This window comes from Dromiciops gliroides, chromosome 3 (assembly GCF_019393635.1).
Source record: "Dromiciops gliroides isolate mDroGli1 chromosome 3, mDroGli1.pri, whole genome shotgun sequence".
In the NCBI taxonomy this organism is placed as follows: Eukaryota; Metazoa; Chordata; class Mammalia; order Microbiotheria; family Microbiotheriidae; genus Dromiciops; species Dromiciops gliroides.
The window spans coordinates 360288882-360309926 of record NC_057863.1 but is presented as its reverse complement, the minus strand read 5'-3'; the positions used below and the strand labels follow the sequence as shown (position 1 = coordinate 360309926).

The 21045-nt window shown below is 38.0% G+C and overlaps 1 protein-coding gene across 1 annotated transcript in view; it reads left to right on the top strand.

Annotated features, from left to right (window-relative positions):
* KIF5C (kinesin family member 5C) overlaps positions 1–21045 on the top strand; it is a 238666-nt gene that overhangs the window by 174667 nt on the left and 42954 nt on the right. The window contains exons 14-19 of the mRNA XM_043991874.1: positions 256–462; positions 3558–3704; positions 12196–12384; positions 13596–13713; positions 15388–15464; positions 19978–20087. Coding sequence (XP_043847809.1) covers positions 256–462; positions 3558–3704; positions 12196–12384; positions 13596–13713; positions 15388–15464; positions 19978–20087 — 848 coding nt within the window. The remainder of the gene's footprint in view (positions 1–255; positions 463–3557; positions 3705–12195; positions 12385–13595; positions 13714–15387; positions 15465–19977; positions 20088–21045) is intronic.

Below are 21045 nucleotides of genomic sequence, written 5' to 3'. Positions count from 1 at the left end.
CTGGGAAAATATGCTTTGCAAGGGTTTGCTGTATTTATTGTAATTATATATTTTTGGCTTTCTTGTTATAAGCACGTATAAAAGTTTGTTGCACAAGGTTACTAATGTCAAATATACGAATACATTTATTTATTCTCTTGGTTCAAAAGAGTATTATTTCAGTTCACTGCTCTCATTTTTTAGTAACATTAGTCTTATTCTGTTTTGTACCTGGTCCTTACTTCTTCTAAAACTTAAAAAAATGCTTTTTTAAAGCTTTTAGCTTCCACAAGAAGAGACTATGAGAAGATTCAAGAGGAGCTGACTCGTCTCCAGATTGAGAATGAGGCTGCCAAGGATGAGGTGAAAGAGGTTCTTCAGGCCCTGGAGGAGTTAGCTGTCAATTATGACCAGAAGTCACAGGAAGTGGAGGACAAGACCCGAGCCAATGAACAGCTGACTGATGAACTAGCCCAGAAAACGGTTGGGACCTTTTGTATTGGGGAAAGGGTGGAGGAAGAGGTTCTCTGGCTTACTATCTCCTTTAGTAGTTCTGCATTTGTAGTAAAAGAAGTTAAATGTTTTGGTAATTGTTAAGAGTCTCAGTTGACAAAAAGACTGGAATGTATCTTTTTTCTTCCCCCTGAGAATCTCATACAAGCTTTTATGTTAGACTTTTTTGGGGCGGGTGGGGCAATGAGGGTTAAGTGACTTGTCCACGGTTACACAGCTAGTAAGTGTCAAGTATCTGAGGCTCGATTTGAACTCAGGTCCTCCTGAATCCAGGGCCGGTGCTTTATGCACAGAGCCACCTAGCTGCCCCCTCTTATGGTAGACTTTTAAGCCTACACCCAAAATTAGTTAGATGTTCCTCTGCTTGCTGATCCATATAAATATCTATTTTGGAGCCTCATGTCTCAGTGTTAATGCCGTGAATATTGTTTGCGGGAGATCATCCTCCATTTTGGGCAGCTAGTTGGTACAGTGGATGGAGTTCCAGGCCTGGAGTCAGGAAGACTCATCTTCCTCAGTTCAAATCTGGCCTTAAGACACTTACTAGCCCTGTGACACTGAGAAAGTCACTTAACCCTGTTTGCCTCAGTTTCCTCATCTGTAAAATGAGATGGAGAAGGAAATGGCAAACTACTTCATTATCTTTACCAAGAAAACCCTAAATGGGGTCACAAAGTGTTGGACACAACTGAAACATAACTGAACAACAAACAGCATCTTCCATTTTATTCTATAGTAATGTCAGAATGAGTTATGTCTCGACTAATTTTATGTAGTAATGCAATTGGAGACATGAATATGGTTGAGCATTTTCTCAGTTCCTCTCAATGAAGAAAATAACTTCTAGATGTGACCTTTGCCCACCCTTACAGGGTTGCTAGTTGTCTCTCACAGAAATCTGACACAAAGCATTAAACTATAATGACAGAGTTGAGGATTTGTAATTGTTTTTCACCTTCCAAGGTCTTTCTACTTCTCTCCACATCTTGCATTAACTTTTATTTTGATTGCTCTGGGATTCTGCTCAGCCTGATTTGGCTTACTGGTTCTTACCTCACCTTCTCCTCCCTGCACTTCTTCTTACTATGTCTTGGAAAAGGTGGTGTCACTTCCACATAACCAAATTTACCATGAGGTTAGTCTACCCTAGACTCCATTAAAGCATTAAATCTAGCTGTCTGAGGATTAACTTACTGTTTTTTGCCCTTTTCCATTTGGCAAATGTGTTTGCAGGGGAGAGAAGGAAACAAGGTTCAGCAGTGGTCTGCTTCCCTGGGAACCTCTGCATAATGGCCTGGCATCATGAGAATTTGTCCAGTCTGCTTTATGGAAGTCATCCAAACTTGATTGGCAAAGGGTGTTAACAGATGGTGCTGTGAAACTTCATCTACTCACCATAGGGGATGCAAGAGATGTCATTGACTTCATAAACTCAGCTGGGCTGGCAGAGACTTTTCTAATAATTTGTCAGGATATAGGAGAGAAATTTTAGATTTTTTTTTTGTATTTTCAACCTGGAATTATTAAATAGAAAATCAAAGAAGCATTAGAATTATTGGAAAGACATTCAGCAGTTCCTTTTACAAGGAGATTTGTGTTTAGTGCCCCGTTAGATTTTTAACTAGTGAGAAGTCATTGAGAATGATTTTTTTTTTCTATTCAGTATCAATGGATGATTTTTCATAGTATAATCTTGTCACTCCTTATCACTCATATGCTAAGTGCTACTAGCTGGTTCTCAAGTAATTTTCATAGTCTAATCAGTAAAATGTGTTATATTGTAAGAGATATATTTGGAAGAATTATGTAAATTACCTTGTATTAACTTAGGTGTTTTTGGTGCTGGAGGGACTGCTTTCTTTGTAGGTTCAGTTAATTAGAAAAATGCTAAAAAGCTGAAGATAGCTATTTTGTTGTTGCATGGAGTTAGTCAATCAACAAGCATTTTTAAGCACTTCCTACGGACCAGGCACAGTGCTAGTTTCTATACAAATATAAAAATTGTGAAAATCTCTGCCCTCAGGAAGCTTATGTTACGGTATCTGCATAAGTACTAGTTTTTTGGTTTTTTTGTGGGGTTTTTTTTGGTGAGGCAATTGGGGTTAAGTGACTTACCTAGGGTCACATGGCTAGTAAGTGTTAAGTGTCTGAGACTGGATTCAAACTCAGGTCCTCCTGACTCCAGGGCCGGTGTCCTATCCACTGCACCACCTAGCTGTCCCCTTTTTTTTTTTCAAGGGGGGGTGGTGTTTGAGTACTAGTTCTTTTTGATGGTATCTAACAGAAATGGATAAGAAACTGGTTTCTTTGGTGCTTTGACAAGAAAATGGAGCTTTTTAACACATAAAGAATCTCTTCTTTGGTTTTGTATTGTGTGACAAAGGTGGTTTACATTCAATTTAGTTTTTTCTTGGAAGAATAGTAAAAAATTAGCCAACTATTTCTAAATTAATTTTTCACTGATTAGTGTTTCTGTGGGTGTATCACATGAGAAAAATGTTTTTTTTTAAAATTTAATAGTCATATTGTTAAGAGACTTATTAGGTCTATAAGACTTCCATTTCCCAAATGAGGGAAGAATCTGAGAGGCTACCTAGAGAATAGATTCACTCAGAAGACAAAGGTTAGGGAGATGATTGAACTCTTAGTAAGGAGGGCATGGGTTGAAATAGAAATCATATGTATATTACATTTTTAACTATCTGAATTTAGCCCCTTTGCTTTCTTCTCTTCTGCCTTCACTTCCTTTCCCCCTTCTATTTCCTACCTTTTTTCCTCCATTCCCCCTCTCTTTCTTCTCCTTCTACCACCCCCAAATTATCTTCTGGTAGACTGGACAAAGTAGGTTAAGAAAGGCCCAGGCTTTTGTTTTGGAATATATAACTGATCCTGATATTTGGTTTTAAAAAAACGATCTTTCTGAATTTTTATAACCACTGCTAATAATAAAAGAAATCCTTTTTTTTGAACATTGCATTATAATGTTCCTTAAAAGCATCCTTTATGCATAGGACCAAACAGTGGTCACTTTTTTTTTTTTAACACTATTGGTGAATTCTTTTCAGACTACCTTGTCCGCTACACAAAGAGAGTTGAATCAACTGCAGGAGCTGAGCAACCACCAGAAAAAACGAGCCACAGAGATCCTGAATTTACTGCTGAAGGATCTGGGGGAGATTGGTGGAATCATTGGCACCAATGATGTGAAGACAGTAAGCCATCTCATCTTTTATTTTGGTGTCCATTCGTATAATGGCAACATGGAGGAGGGAAAAGGACTCAATTAAATTTGTAGCCAGATATGTTGGATTCAGACCCTGTAACTGACTATGTGTGATCTTGGACAGTCATTTGGCCTCTGGCTTTGTCTTCTCAGCAAAACGAGCCAGTGACGCTATACAGTGGGATAATATGCTAGATCTGGAGTTAGAGGAGCTGGGTTTGGATCTCAGTTCTGCTACTTACTGTGTATATGACACTGGGAAAATTACTTAGTCATTCTTTTGGCCTCAGTTTCTTATCTGTGAAATGAAAGAGTTTGAATTAAGTGACCTCTAATGCCCCTTTCAGCCGTAAATCTTTGATTCGGTTATCTTAAAGATCCCTGCCAGGCTAAGCAATTAATCAATCAATCAATGAATAAATTCTTATGAAATGCATACCATATGCCAAGCACTGTTCTGGTGTTGGGGATACAAAGACATAAATAAAACAGTCCCTGCCCTCAAGGAGCTTACATTCTATGAGAGTGAATCCTGTGAAGTTGGGAATATGTTGGGAGACGGTGGAATTTGATTTTCTACTCTGGGAACCAGCCAGTCAATAAACATTTATTAAGTGCTTACTATATAGCAGGCACCGTACTGAGCACTGTAAATATAAAAAGGAGCAAGCGACAATACTTGTCCTCAAAGATGGTGCAATCTAATGGATTGTGACCAAATTCAAATCTTGAATGGACTAAGGTAAATACTCCCATTCCCTAAAGACATTTGCCAATGTTTAGGGAGAATGTATAAGGATTTTGGGGGGAAAAGCCTGGGTCAACATGGAAGTTAATAGTTATTAGCATAGGGATTTATTTTCATTTGAAAATATGGCAGGGTGAAATTTGTCTCACTGTTGTATATCTTAATTTTTTTGTTGTTATTCTATACTTGTCAAAGATCAACTAATAGCAACATTTCTGTATGTTACATATCTTTAGACATATAAAATAGTAAAAAGAATAGGTGTTGTTTAATTCTATATCTAAACTCTAAATCAGCCTTTATTTTTCCATTTTTAGGGTGGTAAGATGGGAAAGAAATTTGTTCTTAACTCCTTGTATTGTGAATAATGCACATATTAGGGAAATGTTCAAAAGACCAATTATAGAAAATGGAAGGGTGAGGGCTGGTTGTTGGCCTTTGTTCTGAAAGAGGACCAAAGTGACACCACTATGTTAGGGTCAAGTTACAGTGTGTTCAACTGTGGCTGATCAGACCAAAATGAGCTCAGCGGGCTCTATCATAGGTCCTGTACAAATAGTCTATGTGAACATTTGGGGCAGATTCTCTAAATTTATGCATTTCGAGTTCTTTTGAGCTGCTGAGAGGGAGGGAGAATAGAGGAAAAGAAGAGACAAAAAGGGGGTTAGGAGGAGGGACAGGAAGAAGAAAGAAACTATAAACTAAGTTTAAACAAAGGACCTTCATAGGACATACATTCATTTGCTAATGCAAACTGTATGAGGTAAGGATGAGTTTATGTCCAGAAAACAGAGTACAGCTAACTGGCTCAAGTGAGGATTCATCAATACCATCTTTGACATCAGCAACACCATGTTGTAACCATCTGAGCTAACTTAACAATTCACATAATTTTGTTTTGTTTTGTTTTGTTTTTGCAGGGTAATGAGAGTTAAGTGACTTGCCCAGGGTCACACAGCTAGCAAGTGTCTGAGGTTGGATTTGAACTCAGGTCTTCCTGAATCCAGGGCCAGTGCTTTATCTACTGCGCCACCTAGCTGCCCCCCACACAATTTTTAATTGTGTGAATGGAGAATGGTCATAGAATGAATATGGGAAATTTTAGAAATACCAACTATTTCTCCTGTAAAACCTGTTTCAAGAACTGGTGAATGGGGGCAGCTAGGTGGCATAGTGGATAGAGTACCGGCCCTGGAGTCAGGAGGACCTGAGTTCAAATCTGGCCTCAGACACTTAACACTTACTAGCTTTGTGACCGTAGGCACGTCACTTAACCCCAATTGCCTCACCAACCCCCTCCCCCGAAAAAAAAAAAAACCCAAAACAAACAAAAAAGAACTGGTGAATGATTGATTTGAGTTATCTCTTCATGACAGGCCTAGTATCCAGTAGGCATGCTAAGAAGTGGCAAAATGTAAATTTAGGCAACCATTGGTTAAAGAAGAAACAGGAAGCTATATAGATAATCAGCCTTTGAAGAATTAAGGGCTTAGAATTAATTATACTGCCTATAGTTACATGGGGAAAAAATTATCTACCTCTTGAATTCCAGACTTATAGGAAAGGATCAGGGTTTAAATTTTAAGAAAGGAGATTAAGTTTAAGACACAGAAGACATATATTTTGTCACATAATTTCAAAATAACTGCTTGAAAAGTGAAAATTCGGTTATGTGAGGCGGAACAGTCCTTAAATCTAGCTTCTTTTTCTGTCTCTGTCTCTCTCTTCTCCCTCTCTTTGTCCTCCCTCCCCCTTTCTCTTTCTGTGTCTTTCCCTCTCTTTCTTTTATTTCTCTATTGGTTCTATTTCTATTTCTCTATTTCTCTTTCTCTAGATTTCTCTATTCTCTTATCTATTGATCTATAAGTGTTTATTTTTATTAAATTATGTTTTCATGATGCTACTCTGTTTTATAGGTAGATAGTTTATGAGTAAGGTGTTATATATAAGTTGGGAGGGAAAGACCATTGGACTTGTAGTTAAAAGAGGGATATTTCTGAGTCCTGATCTGCCATTTAATACTTGCATCACCTTGCAGAACCTTGGTTTTCTCAATGTGTTAAGTGGGAATAATAATTTTTGTGTTAGCTACAATATAAAGCTATTTTGAGACTCAAATGATATTATGGATGTAAAATGCTGTATAAATTTGAGCTATTATTTTCTAATGCCTGAGGGGCTCTCTCAATGATGAACTTTTTGAATAGTATAGAAAAATTCAATTTTGATTATTTTTAGAGCTTCGTTTTCCAGGATAGGAGATGTTGAATTAGGTGACATCCCTTCAACGCTGATATTCTCTCCTGGTTGAACTGTTTATAAGTAGACATTTAATAACTGCTTGTGAATAATTCTGAACTTTCATTATAGAGTATTTAGATATCATGAAGTTAATTCCATTCCATCCAAGTTTGGTTGTTTAAAGTTTAATTTTTAGGAAGAACTTATGGTTTCAGACAAACAAAATCCCAACCTTTTGCTGATTACCAAAGCCCTTTTAAATTAAAGGCAGAGTTGATTTATGGAATGTTGGTTCCTTCTGCTGTCAATGAAAAAAGGGCATTATGTGAAGCTGCAAAATAAAGCTGATATAAAATGCAAATGAAATCAAGGAGTGCTTGGGTGTTGGAGCATTAAAATACTGCCTTGGGGAATTTGAAGCATGATTGAAATAATTTTAAAATACTCAACTGGATGCTGCTAGGATGTTGCTCTTTTCTCTCTCCCTTCCCCCATATCCAGTTAGTTGTCAAATCAGTTGCCAAATCCTGTTGATTCTACCCTTCAATATTCCCTTGATTCTATCCCCTTCTTTGCATCTTCACTGCTACTTCCCTACATCAGGGCCCTTGTTACTTTTTTTTTGGACTACTGCTATTATAGCTTTGAAATTAATGTTCCTAAAGTAATCTGTCCATTCAATAGTACTGACATGTCATTCATCCTAATGCACACATCTGATCATATCACTCCTTTCTTCAAAAACCCTACTTGGCTCTCCATTGCTTTTTTTTTTTTAATACTTTTTTTTTTTTAATGAGGCAATTGGGGTTGAGTGACTTGCCCAGGGTCACACAGCTAGTAAGTGTTAAGTGTCTGAGGCCGGGTTTGAACTCAGGTACTCCTGATTCCAGGGCCGGTGCTCTATCCACTGCGCCACCTAGCTGCCCCTCCATTGCTTTTTTGATAAAGCATGGGCTCTTCATCCTAACAAAGCTCCCACCTAGGTTGGGGTGTTTTTTTGTTTTTGTTTTTGGGGTGTGTGTGTGTGTGTGTGTGTGTGTGTGTGTGTGTGTGTGTGTGTGTGTGGCAATTGGGGTTAAGTGAGTTGCCCAAGGTCACACAGCTAGTAAGTGTCAAGTGTCTGAGGCCAGAGGTTTTTTTTTTTTTTCTTTTTTTGCCTTTTTTCTATTACCCTTGTCTTATACTTTTAAGGTTCCTACCAAATGTATCCCTGAAAAACACTATTTTCCTTCCTCTATAACTTTGCTTGTGTTGTCTATGGTCTGCCTAGAATATTACCTTCCTTCTCTGATGCCATCCACCTCTGATTTTGCCTGTTGATATCCTGCCTATTTTTAGGACCTAATTCAGATGTCATCTTCTCCATTAAGTTTTCCATAATCTTTCCCTGACACCAAGATATGCTCTATCCTTCCCTCTGAGCCTTCAAAACACTTTGTACCTCTCTCATTGCACTTATCATATCTTACCTAATATCATAAGATATACTAATATATCTTATAATATAATTATGTATGTACTTGTCTTTTCACTCTAAGATATTATAAACTCTTTGGGGTCAGAAACTGTGACATACTTATGTTTGCATAATCCCCTGCATATATAATAAATACACATACATATAATCCCAACAGAATACAGTTGTATGCAGTATGTTCTACATGTAGAATGTGACATGAGAATTCATTCAGTAGGATTCAAAGTAGATTCTAGAATTCCAGTCCTAGTTAATTTCATTAACAAGTTTTAATCATTTTAATCCTTAATAACTCTCTCTTGACCTAGGATTATGATCCTTTCTTTAAAGGAATAGTATTCTTATAGAAAGAAAGTTTAACATTTCTTCAAATTCACTTGAACTTGCTTTTCTTATTTGACCAGGGATATTTTATTGGAGAAGCTAGGTGACATAGTGGATAGAGTACCAGGAAGACTCATCTTTCTGAGTTCATATCCGGCCTCAGACACTTAACTAGCTTTGTGTCCCTGGGTGAATCACTTAACCCTGTTTGCCTCAGTTCCTCATCTGTAAAATGAGCTGGAGAAGAGAGTGGCAAACTATTCTACTATCTCTGCCAAGAAAACCCTAAATAGGGTCACGAAGAGTTAGCCACAACTGAAAAATGACTGAACTGAATGTAGCCATAGCAGTACAGTATGTAGCTTCTTTTGAAGCCAGAAGATAATGGATTGGGGCCATTTCTCTGTGACTTATATTTCTGATGTGCTATTCAATGTCAAGGCCTCTGGTGACAGGTATAGCTATGAGGAACAATCTGCTACCAAGCAAAAACAAAAACAAAAACAAAAATGATTTGACTTGGAGTCTCTATTAGTCCAAAGAGAAGATTGACTTAATCTATATTAAAAAGAAGAAAAAAACTGATTTTCCCTGGAATCAGTGGAACCCACCTTGAAAATTGTTTCCTTACCTACCAAAACAAAAAGGAAAATAATTCGAGGAAAAGCAAATCAAAAAAGTATATAGAGAGACAGCTAGATGGCGCAGTGGATAGAGCACCGGCCCTGGAGTCAGGAGTACCTGAGTTCAAATCCGGCCTCAGACACTTAACACTTACTAGCTGTGTGACCCTAGGCAAGTCACTTAACCCCAATTGCCTCACTAAAAAAAAAAAAACAACTTAAAAAAAAAAAGAGTATATAGAGAAGAGGCAAAAGTAAATGGACTTATTCCGTCCTTTTGCCATATTTGCACCTTAAAAAAACCCCAAAACAAACCCTACCTAGAATTCTTGTAGGCTCTAACACATGAAATACCCTAAGCCATGATTTCATTCTGGACTAGAAAAGGCAATAACTCATCCACTTGTGCTATTTGGTCCCTTACAACTCTCTACCTTTGGAAGGTGGCATAGGGGAAAGGTTGTTCAGACAGAGTATTGTGATTCCTATTTTCATGAGAGAAATGAAATCAAGTTGAAAGAGACCATTCCTTCTAATCCTTTCCCCATTTGCCAGTGAATTTGGAAATAATGTAGAATATAGTTGGTATATATTCTCCATCCTTGTTTCTATGTTGGCCAGTTGCCAGGAACCAGGAGATCTAGTCTAATTGTAGATTCTTCCAGTCCATTATCTAAGATGAGCAGTGAGGTGTAGAGGAAGGAACACTGGCCTTACCCAAGTTAATAATCCCAAATCTGTCACTTATTACCTGTGTGACTGTGGGCAAATCAAACATCAGTAATAACACTTCTACTTCTTGGCTTGAAGGGTTTTGATGAGAAAAGAGCATTATTCAAGTGTTGTATAAGTGTGAACTATTATTAGTTGTTAGATTTGCATTATGAGCAATGTTTCATGGGCAAGGACACTTTAATCAGAAATGTAGCTGGCTTAAGTAAGGTGAACTATTACTCTGAGAGTCAGAGAGAGTTATAGTCCATAGCCTTCTGCTTTGAAAGTGGAATTCTGTACAGTGTTAAACAGTGCATAGAAGGCATGCACCTTAACATTTGCTCAATTTTGAAAGCTGGGCTTTCGGTCCTTCCTAATGATTAATTTACGTCATATTTGCTGCTAATTCTTCAGAGCTCATCTGACTCCATATCCTCACTCCTAAATGATCACTTAAAAACACACCAATACAGAATGAGTTATGTTAGTAGCCATGATGAAAATGATGCATCTATACTAAAGTGAGGCACCTTATTCACAACTATAAGGCACAATGGAGCATCGCAAAACCAGATTCTAGCCCAAATAAATCTTAACCTGTATTCACATATCAGGCTAACCTTATCATAAATATCTATTTGCTGAAATGCTGGGCTACCCTCTGGTGGCTAACCAAAATTATACACATTTAGCTAATATTTGTATAGAGTTGTATAATCTTCTTAACAGTTCTTCATGGCCAAGTTTACATGGGGGATTATGAACTTTTATTTTGTGTGTCCTGCTTTAGCTTATCTCATGTCTTTTTCCTAAAAGAATAGTACAAGAAAAAGTCTGGTTAATTAAGAAGTTTTACCATATTTAACTAGAGGTAGCTAGATGGCATAATGAGTAGAGATTTGGACCCAAAGTCAGGAAGACCTGATTTCAAATCTGGCCTCAGACACTTCCTAGCTGTGTGAACCCATTGGGCAAATGACTATCTGTCTCAGTTTGTAATCAAATCTGTAAAATGGATGTTGAAATAGCACCTACTCCCAGGATTGTTGTGAGGATCAAATGAGATTTTATTTGTAAAGCATTTAGCACAGTACCTTGCATATGGTTGGTGCTTAATAAATGCTTGTTCCCTTTCCTATCCTTTGATAGGATACTTATTCTATGATTCTATGATACTTATTATATAGAAGATTTCTAAAAACATGGAACTAACTAGATGATCTCTGGATTTCTTTTTCATTTAGGTGGTTTTTATGTGTTGCTATTATCAGAGAATATAGACCTCCATCTTTTTTGGGGGGGCGGCAGGGCAATGAAGGTCAAGTGACTTGCGCAAGGTCACACAGCTAGTAAGTGTCAAGTGTCTGAGGTCAGATTTGAACTTAGGTCCTCCTGAATCCGGTGCTTTATCCACTGTGCCACCTAGCTGCCCCCCATTTTTTAAATGAACATAAGATTTCTCCTCTAACTCCCCTTACAGTGGATCTATACCACATGTAAAAAACCAAAATGATTAAACCACTTTCCTATAGCAGCCAAAGCAAAGTTATACTTGACATTTTTAACTGTAATTTGTAGTTAGTAGGGGGTTAGTTTGGTGTCTCCTAGAAAACATATATAATAGAGACAGTGTGGTTCAATGGGAAGTTTACTTAGAACTCCTAGGTTCAAGCACATAGTATCTGACCATTGAAAAATCAGTTGCCAACCTCTCAAAGCCTCAATTTCTTCATCTGCCAAATTGGGACAATGATGTCTCTGCCACCTAACTCACTGGGTTATTGTGAAGAGTGTGTTTTGTAAATTATAAGGTTCTTTGTAAATAAGTGTCATTATTATTAGCATACATAGTGTTGGCTTTGAGAAGATAATCAATAAATGTGGGTAGAGGTTGCTGAGAAGTGTCAAGGAAGGCCAGCACCTGAAAGGTCTCCTATTTTAAAGTAAACTTGGTCCAGTGATTTCAGGACTTTGTGATTTTTTTTCCTTACCAACTCCCAAATTCTCTTTACCCTAATAACCCTTTGTAGTAGCTGTGGGTGCTTTATGTTCTTGAATAGAGGGTTACGGATGACTAAATGAGATTTTGGTACTTGGCTTATAAAGATCATTTCCTAATTCCAAACTTCTTTTTTCCCCTTGACCTATTGCTCCAGTGTCCCCTTGATCACTTCAGGGGTATTTGACTTCTATGCAGATTGTCTCTATCAAAATTCTGCCTTGAAGTTTAGAATAATGGAAACCGTTTTCAACACTGCTTTTGGTGCCCACACGGCTCCAGAGAGGAGTGGAATTTTGATTTCTACCCATTGGGCCAGAAGTAAGTAGTGGTGTCCTCTTGTATTCTCAGTTAGCAGACGTAAATGGAGTGATTGAGGAGGAGTTTACCATGGCCCGGTTGTATATCAGTAAGATGAAGTCTGAAGTAAAATCTCTGGTGAACCGGAGTAAACAGCTGGAAAGTGCACAGATTGATTCCAACCGGAAGATGAATGCCAGTGAGCGGGAGCTTGCAGCCTGCCAGCTGCTAATCTCTCAGGTATGTCACTCCGTTCTTCCTCATCTGCTATGCTTGGCCTCTTGAAATAGCTTCATCCTTTGTCAGACTGGTTAGGATGGCCACATATAGCTAACATATTTGTTCACATTCTTGTTGTACACCAGAAGTTATCTAGGGCAACTTGAATTGAATTGTTTTTCGTTTTTGTCACTTGAGCTTCCTGAATCACCTAGATTTCCTTGGTCAGAGACTGATACTTAATTTTTTTTTTGATAAATGGAAAAAATGCATTATAATCTAGAATTTGAAAATTTTATATATATATATATATATATACACACACACACACACACACACACACACACACACACACACATATATATATATATATATATATATATATTCTAGAAGAAAACCTGCTATTGCAAGTTTCTTTTTGAAACCATCTTTTTGGTGGATATTTACTCTTTATCCTCCATATCTAGTTTAATGTAGGAAAATCAGAATTGCTCTTTGCAGGGCAATTGACAAGCATCTGTGTTAATTTCCCTGCCATCAGGTAATGCTACCACTTTTTCTATTATAGAAAAAAAACTGAAAACACCATTTTCTATGTTACTATTGATATTTAAGCTTGACATTTTGTTTTGTTTTCTTATGAGTAGTTCAATGTATGTTTCTTAATAATTCATGCCATGTATCTGTAATGGTGAAATTAGTTGAATATAGAAATCATTCTTTAGATAATAATTTGGAAACATATTTTCATACCCTAATCCTAAAACATTAAAGAATATTTTGTCTTAGACACATCTTGAGTATTGTGTTATAGTATTTTTACCATCCTATTTATATCTCCAGTCACCAGTATTGAAACTTGTAGCACAAGAAAATTGGGCATAAGGTGTCAAACCCCCAAATACCAGGGTTCCTTAACCCTTTGCAATACTTTACAATTACCATAAGGAGGAAGGCTAGTGTTTGTAGGTTCCCACAAAGAAAGGATCCAGTAAATTTGGCCCTTCTGTGTGGCAGAAGAACTTTTTTCGTAGTGTCTTCTTCTGACTAGAAGCCGAGGGTTCAGGAAGCAGAATTTCCTAGACTAGGAGGAGTTGGAATGATAGAAGATTTGGTACATCACTCAAACACTGTGCTTTAAAAGGAAAACTTAAGAACTCAATTGAATTTTGTCTTTTAAATAGTTCTTAAAGTAACAACGGCTCCTTATTCATTCAATATTCTTTGTTAAGCATGAAGCAAAAATCAAGTCTCTGACAGATTACATGCAAAACATGGAGCAAAAGAGGAGACAGTTGGAAGAATCCCAGGATTCACTCAGTGAAGAGCTGGCTAAACTCCGGGCCCAAGGTAAATGTTTTGTTATTCTTCCTTGTTGCACTCTTGGTCAAATACACACACACACACACACACACACACACACACACACACACACACACACACACACACCCCTTAAATGAGTTACAACCTAAGATGTTAATTTATGCTCCATTGATGATATTTGTCCTCTCCCTCATCCACTGCATACTGATGATTTGATTGATAATTAGGGAAGTCAGGGGCAGCTAAGTGGCACAGTGGATAGAGCACTGGCCCTGGAGTCAGGAGTACCTTAGTTCAAATCTGGCCTCAGACACTTAACACTTACTAGCTGCGTGACCCAGGCAAGTCACTTAACTCCAATTGCCTCACCAAAAAAAAAAAAAAAAAGATAATTAGGGAAGTCTTGAGGTGGTACACTACAAGAGTAGCATGGTGAGCAGTGGAAAGAGCACTCTGTTTAGAATTACAAGACCTAGGTTTGAATTCCTGTTCTATTTACTAGTTTACTAGCTTCTCTTTGGGCCTCCCCACATCTATAAAATGAGGACAGACAGTGGAGATAGCTTGTAATGGCTTACAATAGTAAATTGTCAAATTTTCAAGGTGTGTCACACCTTGGAAATTGGTGATCACTACACATCAGGGCTTGATTTATTGCTTTCTTGATTGACTAGGTTTAAGAAATGTTAATGCATTAGCAGATTAAACTTAAAAGCATTTCCTGTATTTCTGAAGAGCCAATTGTTAAACATTTACCTACACACAGTTGGGATAGATGAACCCTAAGGTCTTTTCCAGCTTTCAATCTTATAATTCTATGAAGTGTGTAGAGGACCAGAGACATAGTATAGAAAGGCTAAAAATACAGGGTACTGTGCTTAATTTATAGGAATTCATGGGCACCCATTATAACCTTGAGAAAGAGTAGCATTTTTTTAAGGTGGTGACAGTTTATTTGTCCAGGAGGAATAAAAGAATGGAGCCCTGAACCAAGGAAAAATAGAAAATAGAATTCTTTTTTCTTACAGATTAAAATTGCTGTATTTTTAAACATTCTAAAATTATTTATTCATTTTAGAATCATTGACTATTAGTGTTGGAAAAGATCAGAGATCATCATTTAGTTCAACTCCTTAATTTTTCAGATATGGAAACTGAGGCCCAGAATGATTAAATTATTTGTGCAAAGTGTCAGAGCTTGTAAGTAGCATAGATGGAGATGAAAACTCAGGTCTTCTCCTTGTCCAGTGCCTTTCCTAGAACACTTAAGCTGTTTCCTAGAATAGAGTGAGATACATTCAAATCAAATGCTCCCTTTCCTACCATCATCCCCAAAAGTTATATGGAGTCCCTTTTCCTTTAATATGTCAAGAAATTAATTCTAAACTGTAACAGACTTTGCATTATTTTGAAGATTATCTGATTTTTGTTGTTATATTAGGAACTTGGGGAATAAGCAGATTATTTATGGAAAGTAAAATTCATTTTAATGAAAGGTAAATTATGTTTTTCTAGACCCCCTAATAGCAGTCTTAAAGAGTTAAGTCACCTCCAAAGTGCTCCTTAATTCTAAAGAGTCAACTTTATGTGGGATTGGACTATTAAGTCTCTGGTATAGTTGCTAACAGCAAGTGCTATGCTATTAATGTTTTTTCTTTATTCTACATTTCTGCTTTTGAATATGAATTAAATGGAAAATAGAAAAAATGCATGAAGTCAGTTTCCAGGATAAAGAAAAGGAACACTTGACCCGACTTCAGGATGCGGAGGAAATGAAGGTACAATCACCCTGCCTACCTAGAGTCATGAAAAATTGAGCTTGCTTTTTTTTTTCTTTTCTTTCTTGTGTTCTTCTGTCAAAGCCAGAGATGCATATTAGAGTGTAGGATATAAAGTAGACAGACTGTTGTGATTTGAAAGTAGATCTTAGCTAGGGTGGAGCTGTCTAAATTTTGAAGTTAAAAATATGAGTCAGATGGCCCTGGTGTGTGGGACCTAATAGCACAGGCAATGATTATTCTCTTAACATATTTTCTCTTCCATCTCAGATGACGGGGAAAGATATAAATGTTGTCCCCTCAAATCATTGCATCAGCTACTTTGTGGATACCTTCTGAAGTATTTCCACTCACTCTATTGGGTTTTTTTTGGGGGGTGAGGCAATTGGGGTTAAGTGACTTGCCCAGGGTCACACAGCTAGTAAGTGTCAAGGGTCTGAGGCCAGATTTGAACTCAGGTCCTCCTGAATCCAGGGCCAGTGCTCTATCCACTGTGCCACCTAGCTGCCCCCCACTCATTCTATTGTGTCTGACTTCTTGAGTCAGGACCCTTTTTTCTCATTTCTTATCATGATAAACTTGAGTTTTTGTCTAAGCAGAGCACCTTCATCTGGCCATATTTTAGGTAGAACATGTAATAACTAAGATTATTAGTTCATATAAGGACCATGGATAGATGAAAAATCTTAGTCCTATTTTTTTTTTTTTGCTAAACTATATTTGAGTTCAAGAAATCCTACAAGAGAAGCCTTATTGACCATAAGTGGCATATTGAGGTTTCTCCTTTTTCCTGTTTCATGAGGCATGCCCAGAGGAAATATTCAGTAAATGTTGTTGATGATAAAATAGAAGGCCAAATAAAGTTGAGGTCCCCAATCTGGATAAAAAAAGATAAACAACATCCTCCTCCCAACAATTCCCTTTTATTCTGAAATAGAGCAGAGCTGGGCATGGCAATGCACATCTTTAACCCCTGGTGCTAGGGAGCCTAAGGCTGGTGGATCTCTTGAGTTCTGAGCTATATTAAAGCTAAGGCCAATAGGTTGTACACACTGTGTCTGGCACCAGTGTGGTGGGTACCAGGGGAGTGAAGCACTACCATTCAAGCCCACCTAAGGAGGTTGATCCCTCCTGAGTTGGAAATCCAGAGTAAGTTAAAGCTTCTGTTTTGATCAGTGTTGAGATCAGACCCATCAGTGGCCACTGTACTTCCAGCCTAAGTGAGGCAGGGAGTTGTTGTTCAGTTGTTTCAGTCACGTCTGATTCTTTGCTGACCTCATTTGAGGCTGTCTTTCTTGGCAAAAATACTGGCATAATTTGCCCTCTCCTCCTTCAGCTCATTTTGCAGATAAGGAAACTGAGACAGAGTTGAGTGACTTGCCCAGTGTCACACAGCTAGTAAGTGTCTGAGACTGGCTTTGAAATCAGGAGGCCTGGCACTATACAACCACTATACAACACTATACAACTCTTTCCACTACACAACCTAGCTGCCCAAGACAGGAAGACTCAGTCTCCCAAAAATTTTTACAAGAGAAATAAAAGAAAGAGAATGAGAGAGCAGAGAATTTTTTCTTCTAAATCAGTCATTAAAGAATAGAATGGGGGGCAGCTAGGTGGCGCAATGGATAGAGCACCGGCCCTGGAGTCAGGAGGACCTGAGTTCAAATCTGGCCTCAGACACTTAACACTTACTAGCTGTGTGACCCTGGGCAAGTCACTTAACCCCAATTGCCTCACTAAAAAAAAAAAAAAAGAATAGAATGGAATCAGGTGAACATATAGCAGGTTTCCCAGCATTTTAATAAATGTTTAGTAGCTTGTTATTTCACTGGTGAGGTATGGTGAGGGAGCCTCTTAAACAGGGTCAGTAGAAATTAAAAATGACTCTCTCTCTTTTCCTGGAAAAAAATGAATACCCTAACCTAAGTTAAAAATGGGGTAGTTATGACGAAGCATGACAGATTTTCCTAGAAATGAGCAGTGTTCCCTGTTTTCAGTTTCTTTACCACAGCAGTCCTATGCATACCTAACAATATAGGTTTATATTTACATATGTATGTATATTTATATAGATAAATATTTCTAGAGCATTCCATTTTTAAACTTTTTTTCTTTGCAAACAGAACATTAAAAGATATAACTTTCTAAAATAGGTACTATTAAAATAGCTTACAAATATGATAAACAAGGACACTTCCTGTAGTATCCTTTAGTAAGTTCTTTCAGGGCAAGAAAGAAAAGAGGTGGGGGTAGGGGAAGTGAAAGGGAAAAACATAAAAACAAAAGAGGGAACAAGAGGATCCCTGAAACTTTTTGTAACACAAAGTCAAACCCTGGGGCAATGGAAAGATAAACAACTTGCACTGCTATTGGCCAGAAAAAATGGGAATTTTGGATTGAATGCTTCTGAAAGATCAGGGAACTACAACAACAAAAAACAAAACAAACAAAAACTTAGTGAAGCTCACCCTACTATGCTAGTTAATTTCCCAAGGAAGTTATTTGAATAATCCGCTAACTCCATAATTTGAGACTTAACTTTTTTCTTTTGTACTTGGCCCCCTCCTCTAGTTCTGATTATTTTCTTTTGAGTTAGCTTAATATAGAGGACAGGGAATGGGACTGTGATTTCCTAATTATTGGGAAGTTCTGGGTAAGAAAACTTCAGCCAAGGCAGACTGGCACCTTCTCGTGAGAGCTGCCTAAACCCTGAGAGACTGAAGAATTTGCATTGGGTGATATAGCCGGAATAGGTCAAGGATAGAATTCTCTACTATTACTACTACACCATACTGCCCACCGGACTTGAGAATTAGAAGAGCTGAGCTTCTAGTTCCTGGAAGATTTGGACTTTTAGATAAATTGCTTTTTGCCAAACTACATTAGAGTTCAAGAAATCCCATCAGAAAAGCCTTATTGATCATTTAGTGGCGTGTTGAGTTTTTTCCTTTTTCCTGTTTTATGTGCCCTACCCACAGGAAATAACTCAATAAATATTGTTGATGATAAACTAGAGGGCCTTAGTTTCCTTATAACTTACGTCCTACCTGCCTCATGAGATTGTTAGAATCAAATGAGATAATGGATGAGAAAGAAATTTACAATAAAGTATTGTTCTTTTTGCCGCTTGTGGAAAAACAGGTGTGCACAGCTGTTAGGCAAGTGGATTAGCTAAATTGGGCTGACAGCTGCTTGTTCTGGGCAAAGCAAGCTGTGATGTAGACAAATAAAATTTCCTGGCTAACCTTCTGTCCCCATTTTATGTCATATTATCATGTTAATGAAAGCTGTTGCATCCCTATTTTGCCCTTGAAATAGTTGTAGCTGTTACTTGCCTTTGTACATTACTTTTTTGAAGAACCTTCACACACATTTGTCTTTTGACTTTTGTGTGAGTTAAAGACATATTTCATTATTCCCATTTTACAAAAGAGGAAACTGAGCCTTCAAAGTCATACAGTGAATAAAGTAGTGAAACCAGGACTAAAACAGAGTGCTTCCTAACTATTGGGGTGGGGTTTTAAAAACTGTACTATAGGGGCAGCTAGATGGAGCAGTGGTAAAGCACAGGCCCTGGATTCTGGAGTACCTGAGTTCAAATCCGGCCTCAGACACTTGACACTTACTAGCTGTGTGACCCTGGGCAAGTCACTTAACCCTCATTGCCCTGCAAAAAACCAAAAAAAAAACCTGTACTAAACTGTGTGTACTAATCTCATCTCAACATAGTAGATAGTGAGCTAGCATAGGTCAGGTAAGCTTCAGAGAGGTTCTAAGACTATAGATTTAGAGCTAGAAGGAAGTCATCTAGTATCTTCTGAAGGGGAAAACTGATACTCAGAAAAGTTAGTGACTTTCTTAAAGTCATACTGGGCACCTAGGTGGCATGGTGGATAGTATGTTAGGCCTGGAGTCAGGAAGACTCTTCCTGAGTTAAAATCTGGCCTCAGGCACTTACTAGCGGTGTGACCTTGGGCAAGTCACTTAACTCTGCCTTGGTTTCCTCATCTGTAAAATGAGCAGGAGAAGGAAATAGCAAACTACTCCAGTTTCTTTGCCACAAAACCCCCAAAAGGGGTAAACAAAGAATCAAACACAACTTAAATGACTAAACAATGACAAAGTCATACAAGTACTAGTAAAAGCCAGGTTTAAACCCAAGTCTTCTGACTCTCAATATTGTGCATTTTCTATACCATGCTACTGTTCAAAAAGAAAGATTTTTTATTTATCCGAGGGTGTTTCCATCCCTTGCCTCAAGTACAGAGCTTTCTGGTAGGTTCACAATTCTATTACAAATACTTTGTGTGAAAAACCCCAGAAAACCCCTCAAATAATTTGTGTGTGATGAATCCCAAAAGAAGAGAAAGAGGTTTCTATGAGCACAAAAGAGAGAAATGTTTTCTGTTTGGGATATGAGGTTCTGGATGATAGCAAATTAGATCTGGGCTTATGCAATGCTTTTAAAAACCAAAAATGCTGGTGTCATTTCTCTTTCCATGGTCTGCAGAAAGCACTGGAACAACAAATGGAGGGCCACAGGGAAGCCCACCAGAAGCAGCTGTCCAGGCTTCGAGATGAGATTGAAGAGAAGCAGAAAATCATTGACGAGATTCGGGAGTAAGTTGGCTTGGTGGTTCCATGGGACATGGGGTGGCCAAAATGTAGATGTTGTTCTTCTGCCAGAAGGAAACCAAAGAAATTTGCTTTCCCTCGAATCCTGGGAAGATTTGTACACTTTTCTTGTTTTCTTTCTCCTGCTGTGATAACAAGGTAGCGTTGTAGTTCCCTTTTTAAGGCCTATTCTCCTACTGGGATGGGAATTCCCAAGGGCTCTCAGAACAGTAGGAGGGCAACCAAGACAAGCTACTGTTCTTAGTATCCACTGGGCAGGATAGACATTGGTAACTTTGATGGGTGGAAGTGATAGTCCACAAATTTGAACTCTAATACTTATTCTTTGATTCTGAGTGATGGAGTCCCATGAGGTGAGTCTGTGCAAAGATATTTAAGTGAATCTGTGATAATCACTTATGTTAATGGTCCCTCCACTGTTAAAGGCTGTAACCCACCATATCTTTACATCCCGTAAAATTCTTGTGAATGTCTATCCATAAATCTAGAGGATATGCCCAACATGCTAAAGAGCTTCCTCTGGTTCTTTGAATATTTCATGGGTACCATGGCAGTATTTTAGTTTATCTGCTTGTTTTCCTTTGCATTTAATTACATGGCCAGGGCCCCTCTTTTTCTCATCCTTGATGAAGTCTTTTATATAACTTCTGGTGTAGAAGTTGTAGTAATTTGCTTCAGTTTACTTGCACTCACCATGCATTTCCGCCCCGCCCCCCCCCCCAGCCTTTTTTAGTGTTGCTTTTTTTGTATGTCACTAGAATTTCCTAGTGCCAACCTCCAATATTCCCTTCCAACAAAACAGTCCAATTAAGGTGGGGAGGGGGGGGGAACCCTAACAGATTGGTTGTGCCTGAGAGCATATGTCTCATTCTGCATCTGTAGTTCACTACCTTTGTACCAAGAGGAAGGAATCATGCTTCATTATTAGACTTCTGGAGTTTAA